We start from the raw sequence: 22,252 nt of genomic DNA on the forward strand, positions 1-22,252 counted from the left end.
TCGTGCAAAAGATTATACCTTTTTTTCCATTCTGCCCTTTATAGAATAACACTGGAAGTGTAACAATACGAACAAACCAAATTTACGCACTGACTTTCCGGAGAAACGACGGAAACTGACTTCCGCAGATGCACAGAGATTTCTCATCTACTTTTGACTGCGCTAAGTGAGACGGTGAGCAGGTGCAAGGGCAGGAGCACAGCAGAGAACATGTGCAGTGCTTATTTGTTCTGCAGACCTCCCATGATGTCATTAATTTGTGTTGCCATCAACGCCAATGCTCCAAGTTTGCCATTCGGATTTTCAGAATAGCATCAAACCGATAAGAGTGAAGAGTGGTACCATTTTAGTTTCCACCCCATGGGGGCAAATGTTTGTTTTGTTTTGCAACTAGAAATATTCCAGAGTAGCCAAATTAATATATTTTCTAAGTGAGAAAACAGTGTAGTAGCCTAAGTTCAAAAGTGAGTCTGGGCATATTCTCAGGTGTCTCATTAAAAGGACTTTTAAAAGTAGAACTGGTTTGATGGAAAGCTTTAGGAGTTTAAAACCTCGGTACACTTTGGAACCGGCCCATGCCTTCTTCTGACACAAACACTTAAAAGGTTGCTAAACTGGTTTGAAGTACGTGAATCAACATAGATAATGATAAATTATAGCAGAGCTCAGTACTTACATAACAAGGGTGATTATTCATTCTTTCACACGTACACACAGACAAATTCACAACAAAATCTTCTCTCTCTCTCTTTCTCTCTTGTGAGGCCGCAAATGAAAGCTGATCTTTGGCAGCTGACATTTTCGAGATCTCCTCTGTGGACCGAAATGTCCTCAACTACTGGTTTAGCGTTGCATTTTGGGCAGTAGTAATGACTTCACACGCATTTTCTGTCTTCCCGCTGTGTCACTCAGTATCCATTCTCCACACCAGTGGAACAGAAGGAGAAAGGATTGAAGCAATCTGTGATTAAGGCAGTCTCATTAGTATTGCAGAGTGTTTTTTTTTTATTATTTTGGCCCCTGTTGTGGAGACAGACTGCCACAACAGTCATGAGTTTCTTTTGCTCCTTCTTTTCTGTCCTTACAGAGAAGATGAGTAGGTGTGAACAGTAGCGGTGAAAGAAAATCAGAGTGTGATCCAAAACGTTAGATCCATGGAGGAAGAATATCTGATCGAAAACAACATCAAGCTGTAATCCTCTTTGGAAGAAAAACGTCATATTTGGTTTATGTATGATATTCGTATCTCCTCACGGTGAATTATGTTTTACAGGGGTCCTAGACTAAAAAAGCACAACCCAGGGTGATTGAATTAAGTAAAGTAGAAGCCTAGATCTAATTTGTCCTCTGAAGTCAGTGCTAGGGGGCTTTTTCAGCGGCGTGCAGAGACGGGGATAGACAAAGATCCCGCTTACGGTAGATTATTTCTGTCTCACTTAACTGAGTTCATTTCGAGATCCAAAGAAAAATCAAAGCAGATACATACACATTAGTAGGACAAAGAAGATGAAGCTCTGCCACTGTCATCTACTGAGGTCAGCTGATAGTTTCCCTTCCTTGTAGCGCACAGTTCACATGTTCCAGCTGTCCTGAGATCTGCCCAAACAGCAAACCTCGTCTACTGTACTTCTTTACAGTCCTTCAAGTTATAGGGCTTTAAGTAACGACTTTCTCAGAGCTCTCTATACTGTAACAGTCCCCTTAGACCCACTCCTGCATGGAGCGCTTGCAGTACAGTATGTGCCGCTGAGTGCTCTTCCTCCTGAACTGGAAAACGGTGTAGAGGAGGACCATCATGCACAGCGCCAGGACGCAAGGAATGGCAATGGCCACAGCCTTCTCCGTACCCCCAACGCTGTCCAGTTTGATGACGACGTCCACATCGTTGTTGTCACAGTGCCTTTCGTCTGCCGCCGGGGGATTCCAGCCCCAGTCGGGGTCAGCGGGGAGGCCGTCGCAGCCCATGAAGTCCCTCAGAATAGACCTGGGGTAGCCGGGCTCCACGCGAAGCAGCTGGTTGTTGAACTTCCAGTACTCTTTTCCCTTGTAGAAGTAGGTAAAACCTGCAACGGAGATATGAAAATAAAGGGGGAAAAATTGAGTTGTTAAGATTATTAAATATTAGTCTTGTAATGGTAGACTTAATGGTGCCCGGTTCAGTTATTTTGCTGTCAAGTGATGCACTGCGAGTGGGATGTCATTATGTTGAACTGCAAAACTTTATCTGGCTTACTGTTTGCCTTTTGTCTGATAATATACTTTCATGCTGAGATTTTAGGCATAAAATCCTTCTGAAGATGGAAAACATATCTATTAAACTATTACTATAAAATCCATCATCGAAAAGTGAACCGCAAATTTACAAGCATAAAATTATCACATAAAATTAACAATCCAAATGTCATCACATAAGTTGAAAAAGGCAGAAACAAATTAAACTTTTCAAAAAAACAACTAAATTAATTACAAGGTCTAAAGTTTAGTTCTGTCATCACAGATTGAATTTACAGTGAATACAATGAAGGCTATATTAATATATGGCAAAATTGTTTTTAGAGTAGAGGACAATACAGTGAGATTGAAAACATTTTTCAGTACAATGCTAATATATATGTATTAGCTAATATCAATATGCTAACATATATTTAAGCCCCAATTAACTAAATCTCTTAAAAGATCAAAACATGTAAAAGGAGTATCAATTCACACAAAGATAACGAATGAAATTTAATCAGAAATGGCGTGTTAAAAACTATTTATATCCTTACTTAATACTTAATATTGCTATCCAACTTTTTCAATATTTCCTCTGGTATTTTTGATTGTCTATCTTTAGGTTGGAGCTCCAACTATTACTGCTTCCAGAGAGAAGAAAGGTAAAGATAAAATGTTATTAAAATCAAGAGACTACTTCATGTCCACATTTATTTACACATCAAATATGCAAGTATGAAATGACTGTTATAATCTATTGATGATCATTTTAAAAAGGTTTAAGCTTTAATTTGAGTTTTCTTATTCATGTGTGAAAAAAATCCTACACAAGAAAACAATAACATCAACAAAGTCACCATTGACCCTGTACTACTACTGATTATACTTTGTCAATACAACCCTCTTTTGCATATAGGACAGTATTTTGTCTCATAAGAACAAAACTCTCACATCAGGTCAAAGCCTACAGATAAGAAAACTCTGCAGGATAAATGTCTGGGAACTGTGATGGTAATGGAAGAAGGTTGCTTTCATATCCGGTCAACCATTGCTGTGTAGACTTTCTGCCTTTTTAGGAGTCAGTGATGTAAAACCACCAGATTTTAAAACATTTCCTGGCATTTTCAAAAAGGTATTTTGAGATTAGCAAACATCACAATCTTATTTATACATGTGACATGAAGACAGAAAAGACATTTTTTCCCCCCATTTTCTCCCCCTAACAACCAGTTTGGATGTGGATTGGGTCTAATGTTTTTTACGGAAACTTTTCAAGATAACCTTGCTTGGTGCAGTTCTCCAACTTCCAGTGAGCTCTGGAAGTTATTTAACATCCTTTAAACCTCTTCCCCCTCTGTGATGGAAAGATTAATATTGATCCCACTCCAATATTTATTTTATGGGGATCTTTAGAGATTCCTATAATTTTTGCAGCCCACATACCGTTTGCCTTGTCCACAAAAGCACCCTGTGGAGAGTCAGGGATGCCCTTCCAGATGGTGATGGGTTTAGGGTAACCTGGGTCCATCGTCCTCATGTCCTCGTTATACCTCCAGTATCTAAAAAACAAAAAGAAAGGAAGTGATAAATACCAACAGTCTGCTACTTCATAATTGATTCAATATGGACAAAGACTCTGTTCTCACAAAGACAGAACAGTTTTCTCTGCTACTATTTAAAACATATATAATTAGAACAAAAGCATGAAGTGTATAGGTACTGCACTTTCTCTGCTCCTAAGATGCACATGAAGCAGAATATCCCCCAAAAAGAACAAGGTAAATTTGCTGAATTGTTTTTTTTGTAGCCAGATAAAAATATGTAAGGCATTTATCTGCAGAGTCATAGCCTTTTGCTTGCATTTTCATATTTTGTAGTTGTTCATGTTGCTGTTTTTAGGGATGCTTTAGGGTTGCCGACAGCAGCTAGTGATGATGTGAAGAGCTAAACAAATAAAAATAGATTCGAGCATCTCTCCAGCTCTATGCCTACTAATTTATTAGGTTTTCCAACACAACTTTCTTTTATCAACCATATCCCCCTGTGTTTTAGTTTGCAAAGGCAATAAACTGAATGCTACAATTTCATCAGATGTGTTTCTAACGGTTCGATCTGAGTGCTTTGGCATGTTTTATTAAAGCTTCCTTTTATATTTCTAATGGACTCGTGTTAAACTCTTGCTTAGTGAAGAGATGAGAGCTAATTTAAGGTCTAAGTTTGCAAACTAAACATGAACATTTGTTCTTACTCTAGTTATTAATGCAAAAATTTAAATGTGTAAGTATACAGGATTTAAGCAACCTGGTAATAGGTGTTCCTTATATAAATATTTAAACGGGTGGAGTCATTATTTTATCCCAGAACAAACAAAAAAAAAAAAAGTTAAATTCATCTGTAGTTAGACAGAATTACTCCAACTGATATGATGGTACTTTTCAGAAAAAAAGACCATTAGCTGACTCCAATCAATCAGTCATCCACGGCGTGTCTATCTGCAATGCAGATTAGCCTCAGAAGTTTTTGTGAGTGCTCACACGCTGCTGCTGCACAAACCCGTAAAACTATAGATAAAAAAAGCCATTTGAATTAGAGCACCATCAGCCCCCCGTCACACATCCCCGCTGAGTGATAAAATCAACTTTAAAATTATCCGCACAACGTCCCTCTTTTATTAAATGGAAGAATCTGTGGAAGGAGATGACAAAGTGTTTTGTCAGCTCCATCCACAGCGTCCTGTGACCTTTCAGGATATGATTTATCTCAGCAGCTGAACATGTGAGTCAGACGGGCATATTCTCGTACTGTACAACGGCTCTGACGCACGTGAATAAACAACGGATCTTCTGCTTTAGGCATTCTGGAGAGACAACAAAAATAATTTTGAAGTTCCTTTGAACTAAGCTAACACCTGGCCCCATAAAAAAAAAAAAAAACTTCACCAAAGTTGTTAAAGTTAAACTTGAGTATCTCTTTTGTGGCTACAAAAAAAAATGCACTCAGGTGAAATCAGGAATAAAACTTTTCACATAGAGATTCTTTAAAACACAGCTTGGGCTTTATTTGCTCGTCTTGTCTTCAAAGTAAGTAAGTATAGGTCTCCTTTTGTAATTCATAAGTTGAAATACTAAAATGAAATAAAAGATTTTTCTTTTACATGTTTTAATTAGTTTATTTTGATATAATATTATATTGGCTAAAGCAGCTGCAATTGATTTTCAACAGCGCCCCTATAGGATGACTGGAACATACAAGTTGTTAAAAAGGCCAAAACCATCCTAGCCAGTAGAGACCACCCACATTTAGAGGAGTGTTTCCCTTCCCTCAAGTCAAACACAGACAAACCATAAGGCGCAATCAGTACAAATGCTGTTTGTCCCGAGCACAATTAAAACTTCTGGAACATTTTATTACTTGTTGACGTGTGGATTATGCCTCGACTGTCTTTGACTGCCGCTGTGCTCCAAATTTTCCCTTGTGGGGGACAAAGACGAAGTGAAGTGAAGTGAAAAACTGGCACTGGAACTAATGATGCAAACAAACCTGTCTCCTTTGAAGAAGTAGGTCTTAGCGACATCTTCCCACCAGACGGCCGTCTCGATACTCTGTGTGGGCATGCCGCTACCGAACAGAGAAATGTCCTGAGGGTAGGAAGGCTGAAGATGCCGGTCCTTGAACACCCAGAAACGGTTTCCTGAAACACAGAAACACGGTTAGTAAGCGCAACAACCTGGAATCACACCAAATAATAATAAAAAAAATAATAATAAACTGCAAGATTCCTGCTTGTTCATGCCCCTCTTTGTGGGTTATTTTTCCTTCATGAGATTTCACAGACCAGATGTTCCATAAGCTCGTTTAAAGATTATCTTCGCAGCACAGAATGTAAGCTTGATGGTGCTCTGAAGGCAGCTCTGCTGAGTCTCGTTGTTTTGAGTCTTATTGAAGTTATTGTTGCGTTTAATTCAATTTGATCATAAGTGCCTCGGGCCGAGGGAAGAAAGCTGTTGTGGTGCAGTGTTTGCGTGTGCTTGTGTGAGTGCTAGGTGGCTAGACGCTCACGTGCACACACCCACGAGTACGCACATGGTTAAGTCCTTCAGAGTGAATAAATAAAGCATGAGGCTCTCTGATCCCACTGGGTGACAGATGTCATGTTAATCTGTCTGATGGACGGATGTCTCTCTGGGACCTACACCCATTCTCCAACCATGCAGACGTCTACGAAAGCCCAGGGTGAACCACTCTGGTTTCCAAGTAGCAAAGAAGATATTGTGTGTTTAAGAGCTGACAGTTCAAGTTGTATCAGTCAAGATGTTTTCAGATTGATATTTTACTAATGCACCAACACCACTGTCACATTACAACCACACACTTTAATGTTTTTTTTTTAATGTATTTGTCTGAGATTTCATGTGACAAACAATTGGAAGAAAAAATTATACATTGTGCTCAATAAAAAAAATAAAATAAAAAAAATAAAAAATCTGCAAAGTATTTAGTACATATCTGCAAACCAGAATTCTCAAACTTTGTAGGACCAACTTTTGCTGAAAATACAGCTACAAATCTTTTGGGTTGTCTGTAGCAGCTGAAAAGCTGGCCGATTCTGACCTCTGTATCTCTGTGACCGCTACATATATTGTGACAGACGAGATGACTTGTGGGCTTCATCAAGGACTGATGGAGGTTGTAACTATTAATGTCCTGTCAAAAGATTCTCCCATCTGACTTTTGCATCTCTACAGCTCCTCCAGAGTTACCATGGGCGACTTGGCTGCTTCTCTGATCAATTCTCGATACTCCTTGCTTAGCCTGTTAGTTTAGGTGGACAGTAATATCTAGATAGGTTCCAGACTATATACATTTTATTTTGTGGATTGAGCACTGTTTTGTGAGAAGTACATAGCTTATAATAAGCCTGAGGCCTTTACAGAACAGCTGCATATATGCTGAGATTAAACTATGCTGTTGTGGACTTTATGAATTAGTTGACATTGACATTTGAATTGAAGGGCTTATTACAAATCCATAACAAAGTGTTTAGATGTTTGTTTGCAAAAAAAAAAAAAAAAAAAGAAGTTAATCATCTTGCTTCAATTCCCTGCAATTCAATTCACAAATATATACTTTATATTACCTTTAAAAAAGACGAACTTCCCTTCACTGTTTTCATACACTGCATCAATTTTGGGAGGCAAGCCTTGCCAGAAGTGGTTGATCGGCATGGGGTAGCCCGGGACCACTGAATTGTCCCGTACCCTCCAGAACCACTGGTCCTGCAGAAACAAACCATGCAAAATTGTTGTTACCTGACGTGGCTGAAACGTCAGCAGGAATGCTTTCCTCATGGTGATAATTTGCTTTACCTTGAAGACAAACAGCTCCTGGCGTAGGATGGCCAGAGTGTTGAAGCCTCCGTCACAGATGTTTGGTTTGGAGTTGGGGTTAGACGGCTTGGACCCCTGCGGAGGGCGATGGGGTCTGGCATGGCGGTCGTGTTTCCGGGGGTCTGAGGGCGGATGGAAACGAGGAGGTGGAACTGTAGGCGGAGGACTGGTGGGCTGTGGAGCTTTATCTGGTGGTCCTATAAATACAAACTGCAGCGTTACAACCTGTTCCTGTGAATCTGAACTTCACTGCTGTGCTTTTATGATATTTAGCAATTTCAAAGACTGTCCCCGCTGATAGATATTTTAACCAATGCAACCATTTCTTTTGGCACTGATTATTTTCCTCTTTTGCAATCTGTTAGTTGACTCATGTTGCTTTGAAAAACACAGATTGGCTGACCTCTTTAGCAGCTGACAAATGCTGTTTACTGGCATTCAACCCAGCATGACTGACGCAGCAGCAGTTGCAATGTTGACGAAATTTCAGAGCTTTGCAATTTGATGTTTTGTGATGTGGTGCATCTCTAATAAAGTGTTGGAACAGCTTAACTCTTAACTCATACGAACTGTTACTTAATGATGTATTATTTCAAAGGAGATTGTATTGTGGTACATTACCATAGATTTTCTGGATTCCCTGCAAGTCATCTTGAGGTAGTTTGAAATTCTCTGTGTCCATGTATTGGTAGAAAGGAGCCATGATGGCAGTGGGGTCATTTGAGTGCTCAAGGCCGAGGGCGTGCCCCAGCTCATGAACTGCAACCAAGAACAGATCATTTCCTGGAGAAGGGAAGAGAAGATCTGCAGTGAGAATCTAAATCCTTGATTATATCCAGGACAACATAAACAGACTTTACAAAAGTCTAAATGTTAGAAATTGACTCTTGTGTATTTACCCACATCAAATAATTGATGTGGGTAAATACACATCAATTATTTGATGTGTATTTACCCAAATCAAATAGACAGCAAGAGGCTGTCTAAGTAGATTTCAGAACATACCAAATGTAAAAGACATGGCATTCCCTCTAAGAGAGAAAGAAAAAAAAATGATGCAATATCCGTAAATAATGATTAGGCTGAAAAAATTTGATAAAAACCATTTTCAACATTCAAAAAGTTGGTTCTTGTCTCCAAAACCATGTTGTTTTCTTTACCCACCATACATTTATTTACCCACCATATGTTCCAAGAGTGTGTCCAAAAGTTTTTTTTTTTTTTTTCAGGATTGTACTTTATTCATCTCCATGATTTTTCTCATCAACTCTGACCAGTATCTCTGTCCTGTGTGTTTATGTTCTAACGTCTAAGCTACCGTGTATCTTGACTTCTTCTCTAATTATTGCACTTCTTCTTCATCCTTTTAAGCCTAGATAAATGGCCAGGTCTTAAATGTCTGTATGATGGACAAAGGAAAAGGGCTTAACTGAATATTATTTAGGGGTATCAGTATAGAGGGGCTGGAAGAAAGTACAATTTACATTTTTCTGATTGTATATGTTAAAATATTTTAAAACAGTGGTTCACTTTCTTTCCAATTCCACATTTATATGATCATTTGCAATGGTGCATCAAAAATAGCCCTCATAAAATGCATTGAAGTTTGCTGCTGTAAGGTCATGTATTCAGGAAAAGCTCAAGGGACATGAATACTTTTATAAGGCACTATATCTCTCAGCTCCAGGCAATGAGACACTGCGTTTGCATTTGGATTTATTTTTACACTTTGTATTATTTTTATTTAGAGCTGGTTACTTCTATGTCTAATTTTTAACACATATTGATTCATATTATTTTTGCACATATGCTGTGAAGAGTGTGTCCATTTGGGAACTAAGCATTTAACGACAGACAGCAAATCAACCATTTTAATGCAAATGAATGACTCAATCAATATTTGTTATCAAGGCTTTTAATTTTTTTCCCCACGCATTTCGAAAATGTTGTAGTTTTTACCTGCTTGTTTAAGCTGAGCATTTTAGCAATCCTGCACATGTCATATTTTAGGCATTTAATTTTGTTGTATTTTTATGGTTTTTCACACAAATAATTAAAATACATAAGCCACAAAATGAAAATAATTACTCGCTTTCCCTGCTCCACAGTTGTAAAAAAAAATGTACAAAACATTATGAGTTAAGATTACTGGAAGTGAATCATGAAGCAGCAAGACTTTCTCCTCAGCTCGAAAAAGCAGAAGGACACACATTCATGTTTTTTGCCAAGGACATGTTCGTAATGCGCCTGAGCATTAAAAAAAATGTCGGCCAAGAGCCGCTGTGTGTTGCCGAAACACACACACACGAAGACAGATGCAAAAGTAAAAATGTCACAACCAGTGGATGCAGTCAGCTCAGAGTGTCAGTCTGATTTAGGAGGAATTACAACTCTTATGTACAAACAGTGACTGAACCTGTCCCGAAGAGATGGTTGCCCTTTGCGAGGATGATATGCACTCATGCCAGGAGCGCGGCATAAAACCACCACTGACCCTCAGCCAGCAGCAAAAAGGTTACACTTTCCCCTCATCCAACCAACTACTGCCACCGATATGCGAAAACGCCCCACAAGGATTCCTTGGAGACAGACTGGAGCTACCATTAGCACACATGTCAACATGCAGCATTTACAGATCCACTGCTGTGAAAACGCATTAAAGATGGTGCAGCTTCCTTGGCACACATGCTGAGACAGGAGCTTTTTTTTCCCCTCCTTTAGCGTCAGAGCTCCAAATGGATGACAATGGCATGCTGCTCAGGGGCGAGCATGCATCTGACTTGGGAGTCTAAGACTATTACCATTAGAGAACAAAAAGAGAGAGCAAAGGAAAGGAGCTGATGGGTGGCAAGTGGTATTCCTGCACAAACACAATGCAAGCCACAGCCCTCCTCCCTCTCTAATGGAAGGGGAGAAAGTTTGTGCACAGCAGTTGGATAATAGCGAAACCGCCTGGTGGTGCTTTCACAAGCCTTCTACCCCATAGGTAGAGTAATTAGGGAGTGTTTGGTTGAATGCCTCAAAAAGGTATCCTATTCTCCTCTCTGAGCCGTGCCACTGCAACCGCTCAGCTACATCAAATTCAACAAATGTGGATAACCATAATCATGTGCCAGCAAAAGCAAAAGTCCTAAAATAGCAGCGCTCTCTATCCTGTCATCTGAAGAGCTTATTATACAGACAGAAACCAAAGTCCTGACAGATGGGGGGATGCATCTTTATAGAGCGGCGCCGCATCAAACACATCTTAGCGTTCTTTGTTTTTGGCTGAGCGTCCCTCACACTCTGCCCTGCGATACTGTCGTTCTCATAACACCCTCCAGCCAGGCCATCTGTACTTCCCTGATCTGGCATCCATCACTTCTTATCCATCTCTCCACAAGACTGCACTTTTTACTGTTTGCTTTCCTCACCTCTTCCTCTCAGGGTTATTTATTTCTCCATCGTCTTTGTCGTCTGTCTCTCTGCCGTTGTCTCTTCTCTCCTCTATTATTTCTAGCATTGATGCATTTCTTTCTTTTCTAATTTAGACATGTTGCGACCACAAACCTTCATATAGTTTATTGTGCTTTTATGTCATTGACACATTCAACATATTTTTACAAGCAAAATCTGAAAAGTGTGGCATGCATTGGTATTCAGCCCTCCCCGAGTCAAATCAATTATATGACCACCTCCAAGTCCTTTGGTCTATGTCTATATCGGCTTTTCACAGATCGATATTTTTCCACCTTCTTCTTTATGCACTAATTCAAACAAATTTGATATCAATAAAAGGATTGATATCAGATTCTGAATTAGATGTGGACCATTACTTTAACTTAGCCATTCTAACCCAGGAACACATTGGGGTTCTTTTAAAGCTTCAAATAAATTTCCTTTTAGGATTTTTCTATATACAGCTCCATCTAGCTTCCTTGCTGCAGGGACACGTCCCATCACCTTTGTTCCACCATAGAGATGGTGCTTTAATAATACAGTTAGTTTTGTGCAACATAGCATTTTGCAGATTATTCATTCGATTTTTAGATGATGCACTGAATAGTGATCCGTGACGCAATCATGCCCATGATGCAACATTTGTTTTGATTAAATTAACATTGAACAATTTGTTGACTTCTGAGGGGCATTGATTGCACTGGGTTTTATTTAGGTGTATCAGAGTAAAGGGTGCTGGGAACATTTTCAGATTTTTGTTTGTAAGTCACTTTAATAATTTACAAACAAAATAATAATTTTCGTTTACATTCCCTTCTCACCGTCATGGTTGGGGTTTCCGAGGGTCCAGGGCTCATCTGAATCAAAGTGTGTGTCCCCTCCTATGCCAGGCCCTGGGAAATAGGCATGGGCGAGGAATCCGCCCTCCCCATCGAAGGGCGAGCTGTCACCGTGAAAGCCAGAAGCGAAGATGATGGTGATGTCCACGTCACGCCTGCCAGTCTCCAGGGCACTGTATGGAACGGCCTCGAAGCGCAGGGGAGTCACACCCTGCCACACATCAAACGCCCTCCGGATGGCATCATGAGTCTCCCGGGCACCCACCTTTGGTGTGATATTTTTTATGCTGCAGGAAGACAAACAAGAAGCTGCTTGAGAGGCTTCAGAGGGGTGGAGGCTGGCAAAATATGGAAGTAAGATCCTCCACACTTCTCCCCCTTGAGTTTTTAGCTCATTAATTTGGAGTGAATATTTCCAGTTTTTAGAATGAAGCGACACTGGGTAAAAAAGTAACACTTGACACAACTATTTAAAGACCAACAGCTTTCACTGAACTTTTAACACAGCAGTCGTTATCAGTCCCTGGCAGGCAGAGAGGAAGGGGGAAATCATCTTCTCCCCCCCCCCTTCTCTCTCTATCCACTCATTTTCGTGAATAAAGCTCGGGCAGCGGCGGCGGCAGCACCGGCTCAGCACTGATTGACATTCCATTAGACGAGGTGGCTCATCAATTCAAATTCAGTGAGCAAGCAAGGAAGGATTTAAATAAATTGGCAGTGTTATCATCTATTACTGCTGTAACCTGTCAATTTGCGGTTGTGCTGCAGACCCGTTTATCAGTCCTCCTCAGGCCCATTAAAACCCAAAGCTTAATTATAGCAGATAAGATGAGTTTCACAATTTCTGCTGAGATTGTGGATAGTTTATTCTCCCAGTTTCATATATCAGGGTGAGGGCAGTTTGTTTAGCTTAATGAACGGGAAAGAAATTGTGTAATGGTTCAAAACACATCCTAATTCATTTTTAACTGTGCTACATGCTATTTATACAATGAGCAGCACACACGCAACACACAATTTAGGTGTTAATCTGTTGTTATGTGCATGTGCGAATACCCCCCGCACAAGCAACATATTTGTTCAGTCTCTATGACAACATGGCAGCATACAACCCCAGGTGGTCAGAAGCAGCAAAAATATATATGAATAAATGGTGTAAAAGTAAATAAAATGAAAAGAACGAACAAAATTTTCAAAATGTATTAAAAATAAAATAAGAAACATATTTTTAAATACACAAGTTAATAAAAACAAAATTACAAAATAAACAAACAAAAAAAATGATGCTAGATTGAAACACTATTGAAATAAAATGCTATATGGGGAAAGTAATAAATCTGAAGAAACTTGCCGGCCGTCACAGCTGATGTTTCTGTCTCTCACCTGTAGGTTATGTGCGTACGCTGCCACTTCTGCCCTGTCAGCGCGTATCTCCTCCTTCTTGACCTTGTGGCACTTTTAATTTTATCTGGAACTCCACAGCGTGGCCTCTGCATCCACCTAAAAAGTAAGGGAAAAAAAAAAAGTCAATGTTCCATTCAGCATTTTTTCCATCACAGTTCGCACTCTATATGATGACACAAAGCGCAGAAGTGAACTCGTCAGTTCTCTTCTCGGGCACTGAACCACAACGGCCAAAGAAGAAAAAAATGGATGCAAAAACACTGCTAAACTACTTCTAAGACTACAGTTCTCATTCGTACAACATAATTTATCACAACTACTGAACAAACACAATAGAATGGCAAAAACATTAGTTCTCACCTTAGAGTGATATCACTGCATGATCATGCAAAACGAGAAGAGGGAAAAGTGTTAAAACCTTCACCTGGTGTTGTTTCAGGTGAAGGTGAAGAGGAGGGGGTGGGAGGTGAAAAAAAAAATCTGTATCTGTCCTTGAGCAGCTCATTAAGGTAATCATAGTTCCTACTGGTATTTCTAAAAAAAAAACAGGCTTTTCAGACTCAAATTTTCAGAATTCTCAAGCGGCATCATGTGTCTTATTAAGGTGTTTGTGTTGCACGGGTTGTGTTTGTGCATCTGCAACACATGTCATGTGTCCACTTACTCCTTGGTTGTCTCATCCAGCGTCCCTGTGACATTGAGACCGTAGATGCGCTGCATAGCAGCAATGGCTGACTGCATGGTTTTGGCTGAGCGCAGGACAGACATTCCCGGTTCTGTGTGGGGAAGGTATCCATACCTCTGTAGCCATCCCTGCAAGGGGTAAGATAAAAAAAAATAATAATAATAAAAACATAATCCCATCAAAGAACATTGCAATTTACACAGGCTTAATCAGATATGAAATTAAAAATACAAAGCTACAATAAAAAGCTACTTTAAATATAAAAGTGAAAGAAATGTTTGTTAGAGGAATGCTTATTTCAAACACTCTATTCATGTTGTCTATGCTGCATAAATACAGACCACAAATATTCCTCCACTGCAATGTTGCTTTGCTTAAAGCTTCAAACACCACTGCAATCAAATGAGAAAAAAATAACTTTGTTGAAATAACTTTAAGTAAATAAAAGTCCATTCTAATGCCCTGAAAGGTTGTTCCCAAAGTTTTTTTTTTTTTTTTAATGATGTCCCGTGGAAGTCTATATGGGTATGATACAATGAAGTGGGTCTTCTTACCTTGCAGTTTTAGGACAGATTTGCATAACACAAGGTATTATTTCTGATTTTGCAGGGTTGACTTTAATGATTTAAGCCACAAAACACTGCATCTGGTTTCGGCAACAAAGTGGAGAGGCTGCAGTATCAGCTGAAACAAGACAACCGTTTCCCAAACTTGGGTCACAAACCGCCAACAGAGGACTTAGGTTTCACTTTAGAAAACGATTACTAACCCTATTTAAAAAGCAGATTTTGCTATAATTCCCTTCAAGAAATAAAGACACTATTTTCAGACAGATTAGTTTAATATTTGGATTTATGGTGGTCTTTCTTTTACCGGCAAGTGAATTCTTGTAAAGTTAAGCACTAATCTGGATCCTAAGTCTCTTCCAGTGTTATGTTGGTGATAAGCTGAGGAGTTTTGGAAACAACGCCCTAATGCAAAAGTTGCCGTTTTTGTTGTGCTTTATCATATTGCCTGGCTACTAGTTAAGTAACGGTTTATATCCAATGTTAACTTTTCAGAAAAATTCAGCTTTACTTTGAAAAAAAAAATCAAAGTAAACTTATATACTTTAAGTTCCACTCTCCTCTTCCAGTCTCTTGGAAGATTAGTAGACCACTTAGAGAGGGAGCGAGAGAAGTTCAATGACAAAGTCTTACAAGTGTAAGTGATCTGGATCTGCTCCAAAATATAATGGGTACATCCTTTGTCTGCACTTCAGCTTCCCTTCAGCTGATTAAATCCATGTTGACAGAATTGGCAAAAATCTGCTAACAGACAAACATTAATGAAGATAGATCTCTGCCAAGGTGGAGATCAAAACACTATATATGAAGTATGAAGATGGGTGTCTTGAAGCAGTGACCACCTTTCTCCAAAGGTCGATGGGTTGATTTTTATATGTGTTTCAGATTGGGGAGTCCTCATTATTTAACCCAGAAAAACACTCTAAAATTAGACAGTTCAGCCCATATGTCCATCCAAATGCATGAACCCCATACATACTTTTTTTTTTTTTTTTTTCTGCGATTGTTATTACCACTTCTAAATGTTGACTGAGTTCCCAAGCTGATTTCCTCCCATTGTCAGTACCTGCTTATCTGTATGGAGTTGCAAGGGGGAGGGCACCCACTTCCAGCTATCACAAAGCAAGAGGCAGAGTTCAACCTCCACAGGTTGCCAGGATACCATGGAAACAAACAATCATGCACACACTTCTAAGAGTAATTTAATAAGACCAATCAACATAACATGCATATTTTGAATCTTGGATGCTGCAGTACTCAGAGAGAGTCCATGCATGCATTGGCGTGACATGCAAACTCCATGCAGAGAGACTGCAGGCCTGGAATGAAACCCAGTACCTTCTTGTTGCAAGGCAATAGCACTAACAACCATTCCACCATGCAGCCCCCAAGCAGGTAGCCCAACCAGGTGAAATCAGCTTGTTTATACAGTTCAGTGACACTATTTATTTATTTATTTTTGCCATGGTTTGACAGTCTCTAAGGTGCTTTTAGGCAGAACTTAAATAAGCTGTCATGAGCCGTTTAGTGAGTGTTGGCTTCCGCCAGGTCACTCTACCACAAAGCCTGATAAATGGAGCGTGTTAGCAGTAATTGAACTTCTAGATGGTTCTTCTATTTCCACAAAGAAACACTGAATCTTCACTTTAGCGACTTTTGAGTTCTTTGTACCCTGTGGCAAAGGGTCTTGTTCCATAATAACTCAGTTTAATCTAGAGAGGGTTCTGGAGGTTTTGTAATATTTTGTAAATAATAGACAACTCTGTTATTTTCAGAACGCTCTGAACTTGGAGGCCTAGAAAAAAATTCCCTTGAAACTTCATTGCTTGGTTTCCACTGACTTTATGTAGTCCACTGGTTTCCATTCCAATTCAAGTTCAGTCAACTAAGCATATTGGATCAGGTTACAGAAGCATGTCAATGGAAATCAGGGGCACTTGAGCTTAAGCCCTATATACCAAAGTCAGCATATTCGCCTTGGTTAAATGCATTTTTTTAATATAAAGTTACAAATCAATCTCTGAAAACACAGTTTACACTGTATGGACTATCATACAATGTAAACTAAATTTTAACTGCATTGTATTATAACTGGGATTGAATCGGAATGTAAGAATTATAACCTGTTTATATGATTGGGATGTTTTCATAAAACACTTCTGAATGTAAACTGAGTGCACCCTTTTACAAGTGTTTGTCTTGTAAAAGGGTCTTCAGATGACAGTTGTCTTGAATTAATGGTATAAATATAAACTGTATTTAAAATAATTTGAAATTCACTCAAACTGGTTTTAGAATAAGACTATGGAGTAAGAAAAAAAGTGCAAAAACCGATGGGGAGTGAATACTTTCTGATGGCACTTTGTGTTTTTGAACAGCAAAAGGAATGATTGTTGCTCTTTTTTTTGGGGGGGGGGGGGCGGGGGGGGAGGCTGTTAGATGTTCTCATTTGACATTTTTGTACAAATATTTTTATTCAGGATTATTATGCAGTGAGAATCTCATACCACCCAATGCCCTGCACCGACTGTTATTTATCATCTTACTCCTTTATGGTCAAGCCTCTACAGTGAGCCCGGAATGCTTATTGGACCTGGTCAGCAGAATTGAAAATGTGCATCGTTAGAAACGGTCCACTCGGCAGGGCTTTAGATTTAAATGTATTCACCAGAAGCTGAGGAAGCACTGACGGTGAGAGCAGTCAAGTGTTTGTGTCTTTGCAGCTTCCGGTTGGTGTGTGTGCATGTGAAAGACTGCGGCCCAGTCCTCTTTTCATCCTCTACGAAACCAGACTGGGGGTTAATGCATACAAAAAGCATCACCAGACTCAGACCTAAAGACATCAGGTCCAGGTGTGTCCACATCATCTGGAGCTGATCTGCTTCCTCTGTCCATCCCTCCCCATTGCTCCCCAATTTTTCCTTCTCTGCTCATCTAAACCTCTTGTTCATCCTCGTCTTGTCTCTGTGGCTTGTGTTTTGTCTATAGACAGTGATTTTTAGACAGATCCATGGACGGACTGAAGCGAGCCATTAAATTGAATAATGATGCGTGTGTGTTACTGTCAGTTTCAGCGTTTAATTTCTCCAGAGTGGAAGGAGGAGGGAGCTGGGGGGGGGGTGCAGCCTGTGGTGAGGATGGAAATGACATCAATTAATCAGGTACAAACTAGCAAATCCTATTATGCAACTTGTAAATGTTTAATCTTCTTTAACACTATATGATGCTGTCAAAACATCTCCCAGCCTCACCTCATGATGACCTGCCATGAAAACACCTTCAATGGGAAAACAAGCATCATATCTAGTTCAAGCACCGCAATGTAACATCCTCATATGAGCTGGTTCACTATAAATGAAGGATCCAAGGAGCAAAAACATTTTTATTTGCAGCTCATAATGTCTCCATCATGATCCTACAGAGCCACAGCGCGCTGATCCAGCCTGCATATATGTTGTTTTTCCACGCAGAGGCAGATGATGTGGAGGAGAGGAGGAGGGAAGGCCGTGCAAAGAGAGGAAAAAAAAAAATCTTACCTCAACGCTGAACTGATGCTGCTCCTCTCCGGACACGGATCGTGAAATCCAAAGCAAGAGATGCAAGCAGAGCGCTGCCGCGTAAAAGCAATCCGGTGGTTTTCTTTTACTGACGGATACTAAGGTCATAATGACCCGCTTTTCTTCCCGACTGTTTATTAGGAGAAGCCGCCTGTCTGCTTTGTGTCAAATGAAAACCATCGGTGCGGGCTGTCAAGGCGAGATTCGGCTGAATTCAAGAAGCGTCTTTTAATTCAAAAATCAAAATAAAAGACCCGATGATGGTTGAAGAAACGTGCTCGGGTGTCAAGCAGAGATAACTCGGCGCGTTATATTTGCTGTCCTCGCCATTCTCATTTACAACAGCGGCTGCATCCATCCACAGCGGTATCAATGGCCATGTACAGTAAAGCTACCCAGTCTGCGCAAGATAGGCTCCCTCCCGACTCGACGCCTGCGCTTTGATTCCGCACACAGCGCAGCATCACAAGAGCTGCCCTATAGGCTGCAGACTGCATGAGAGAAAACCCTTCAGGACGCTCTGTACAGCTGCAGCTCAATCGGAAATCACAATATCATCGACAAGTCCTTTTATCCAACACCGTCACTGTATGAAATTTGTGTAAATCTAGTCAGACTCCGAGCAAATTTGATCATTTTTGACTTCTCTGTGCTTGGAAGACTTTTTATTCATCATCTATGTGGAATGATGACAAAGGGCAAAATGTCATTTAAAAAGAAGCTGACAGTTCATAATGTTGTGCGTTAATGGAAAATTAAGTGGAAGGGGGGAAAAGTGGCTGAAAGAAGTATATGATCAACAAGGATACCTGCAGTTTTGAGAGGATTTTGACACAAAGCCAATTCAAGATATTGGAGGAAATTCGCAAGTTGTGGACTGCAGCTGAAGTAGAAACTTAACCCTTTCCAGGACATGGCATTCGATGTACTGATCCACTCCTGAAATAGTGACATCAAAGAGAACCGCAGCTAAAAATGAATGAAAATACATTTTTTTAGTTCATCATAAAATTGGAATACAACAAAATAGGAACAAAGAACATATTTCTAAAACAAGAATCCTATTTTATAGCCTACACAATCGTAGAAACAGTTGACTGGTCCAGCAGAGCATCAATGGCACCCTTCAGTGTAAGGTGCAAACACCATTGGTAAAGAATTTGGGAGATCAGAGTGCTGCATATAAATGGAAATTTAAGTGGAAGGGTAGAGATGGTATTTAAATAAGGTCCACCAGCAATAGCACTCTTGAGTCTTTAAGCAAACAATTATAACAAAGAATTTGAAAGAAATTTTCAAGAACCCAGGACATGGGCTACAACAGTCACATTATTTGTGTTATGATGTGAAATTAAAAAGAATATGAGTTGTTGAAGGCTAACAGACGTGTTAATACAGACATTTGGAGAAATGCAGACGTAAAAAAAAATTCTACCTCTTTGAAACAGATCATATTTGATAGAAGCAAAAACAACCACAAGATGGCGGCGTTTCATTGTTGAATTTAAAAAACAGCTATTCTATTTCTGCGGTGTCACATTTCGATAAAAAATACTACATACATAGCATTACATACAATATATAAGAACATAATACATATGTAAATGAAAAAGAAATCTTTGTCAGTATATTGATTCTTAGCCAATAAATAAATAAATAAATAAATAATAATAATAATAATAATAATAATAATAATAATAATAATAATAATAATAATAATAATAATAATAATAATAATAATAATAATAATAATAAAATAATAATAATAGTAATTAAAAAAAACAACAACAAGGAAGAAATACATAAAATCTACATCAAATATGTAACTCAACAAACTTGTCTTGATTTAGCCAACACATTAACAATTAATAAATATATTTAATAATTAATTCATGGTCAAATGCTGCAGTTTTTTGTCACTTGTCAGATTCAGCCCTCAGTGTACGGAGCTCTGAAGGTGACTTACTGTGGAAGTTAACCAGTCAGATCTCCTTCGAAGCGTCACAGTGACAGTATTTCACAACAGTACAACTGAACAGAACAGAATAATTCAAGATTTTATTTTAAAAACATTTTAAAAAATTGTCACATATGACTTTAAACTTTAACTACTGAATTTAACATTCAGTTATATTGTATTTTAAATGAATCATTGAGATTTTTAAAATAATTTGCAAAAACATAGTCATTTCTTGTTTTATTTTCATTTTCAATTTTGTCATGAATAAATAACTATTTAATTAAAAAAAATAGATTTTACTTTGTATCCTCTTTGGTACTACGTTACAGAATAAATCACAGCCTCAGTCCACCCATGAACAAGTAAGCTGAGAAAGTAAGACTTTAACTTGATATGACAGCCAAGGAGAACAGTGAAAAAGAGAGAAGTTTGCTTTTTTAATCATTACTAAAATGTAGTGAAACAAGTACAGAAGTTAGTGGTGCTTGTGTGCGGTAAAACTCATGGACTATCATGAATCATCAATCTGAAAAACCTATCCGCATATCCTGAGCATATTCTTCAGTCATTCCTGCTGATGTGGCAAACTTTTCAAAAACAGAAAGTAACTCAATTCGGGGTTTTTTAAATTTGTTTTTCTTTGTTTGTTTGTTTTTATTTGGCAAACTGTTATATTCTTTGTCTTTCAGAGTCATGCGGGAAATATGAGCTTCTTCAGCCAGTTTAATCAAGCTTCTGATCGCCTTCATTCAACCATGCGAATGACTCAGATCTTCCAGAAGTGCCACCCACATCATCCAACAAAAACTTGAATGGAAGTGGAAGAGAGAGAGGGCAGCTGGTTACTGAAAAAGAAAGCAGTCTTCTCCAACAGTCTTCCAATTCAAAACGCTCTACACTTACTAACACCTCTGGTTAAAATTCATAAAAAGCTTCAAACTAAATCTGTACCTCTTTTGCTGTACCACAATGTTGTAGTAACATTTTTGCTATTATTCAGTAATATAACAATCCTAGTTTTACCAAAGAAACAACCAATCAAAATCAGGAGGAGGGTCTTAGTGCTGTCAATCACTCTCATGCTCGCCCACTCCCGCTTGCTCTTTGTTAAGCTACAGCTGGTTCACCACAACATAGCCTGTCACCAATCCTAAGGCTAATTAGCATGGTCACGGTGATAATTGATAATGTTTTCCTGAAAAGGTAAGTTGTTTCTCCACCATTAGCACATTAAGCAGCGCATACAGGAGGATGATTGGCTCCTACTGGCTCCAATTGGTTGTTTCTGGGAGCTGAGTATTTTTGCAGGCAGCAATAGTAGCACTGGGAGGAAGTTGAGGAGCTCAATTTTTTTTTCACAAATTACCTGTCTCATGCCAATGACATGATGACACTTTTAATAAAGGTTGGAAAAACATATTTTTGTAAAAGTTACATTCTGCAGCTTTAATGAGGATTAGGTACTCTGCTGTGTTGTGGACATGAGCATGGTCCAAAAACATGCCAGTGTGCTATAACTTATCATGCAGACTTTTATTGAATTTGCAGCTATCAATTAAATGTTAAATTAGTTGGCAATCAATTTTCTATATCAAGAGTTTGTAAAGGGACCCATTCACTCAAGAACCATCAACTGGGAGAAGATCGGTGTGTTTTTAGCTTCTTTTTTCCCCCCTAAGGGCCTCAAGAGCTTGGCATAACTGACTCTTTGAAATACCAGGACCTTTTAAATACATATCTTCTGACTGAAAAACTAAAAGAAAAAATATAATCTTTGGCTCTTTTAGCAGAATAATAATCCAAACATATTGCTAATTGTGTCCTATTGGCAACGTATCAACTACAGGGTTGCCAGTATGTAAGTGAGGCCTTTACATTCAATTATCATTGTAGCAATATATTATAATCATTTTGTAATATAAACCAATCTACTCTAATTAGAGCTTGGATAATCTTCAGTATGACTGCAATAAAGCAATTTATTTTAAGTTGTTTTACAAATCTTCCCCATGAATGCCTACAAACATAGGGAGCATTGTGCATTTTGTGATTACATTCCCATCATGCCACTCTCAATCTGTAAATCCTGGACACGCTGATCTGTTAGGATCCCATTCACCTTGCTCAAAGCTGAGAACAAGGTGTTCGGTTGTGAAACAGGATGTGACAGGTTGAGAAGTTGAGAAAGGGTTGCCTATCGGA

At 39.0% G+C, this 22,252-nt stretch overlaps 1 protein-coding gene across 1 annotated transcript; it reads right to left on the reverse strand.

The window, feature by feature from the left end:
* Positions 1-391: 391 nt before the first annotated feature.
* Positions 392-18,215, reverse strand: mmp16b (matrix metallopeptidase 16b (membrane-inserted)). Its single transcript, XM_088014706.1, has 10 exons — positions 18,070-18,215; positions 13,947-14,095; positions 13,643-13,657; positions 13,262-13,378; positions 11,861-12,165; positions 8,223-8,384; positions 7,352-7,798; positions 5,755-5,905; positions 3,658-3,773; positions 392-2,063 (listed from the first exon to the last, which is right to left on the reverse strand). Exons 1-10 carry the CDS (start codon positions 18,196-18,198, stop codon positions 1,702-1,704), a joined length of 1,953 nt encoding a protein of 650 aa, XP_087870832.1. The 5' UTR covers positions 18,199-18,215; the 3' UTR covers positions 392-1,701.
* Positions 18,216-22,252: the final 4,037 nt, after the last annotated feature.

The sequence above is a fragment of the Poecilia mexicana genome, unplaced genomic scaffold (assembly GCF_051168715.1).
Source record: "Poecilia mexicana isolate PSO_F unplaced genomic scaffold, ASM5116871v1 scaffold_17, whole genome shotgun sequence".
NCBI lineage: Eukaryota > Metazoa > Chordata > Actinopteri > Cyprinodontiformes > Poeciliidae > Poecilia > Poecilia mexicana.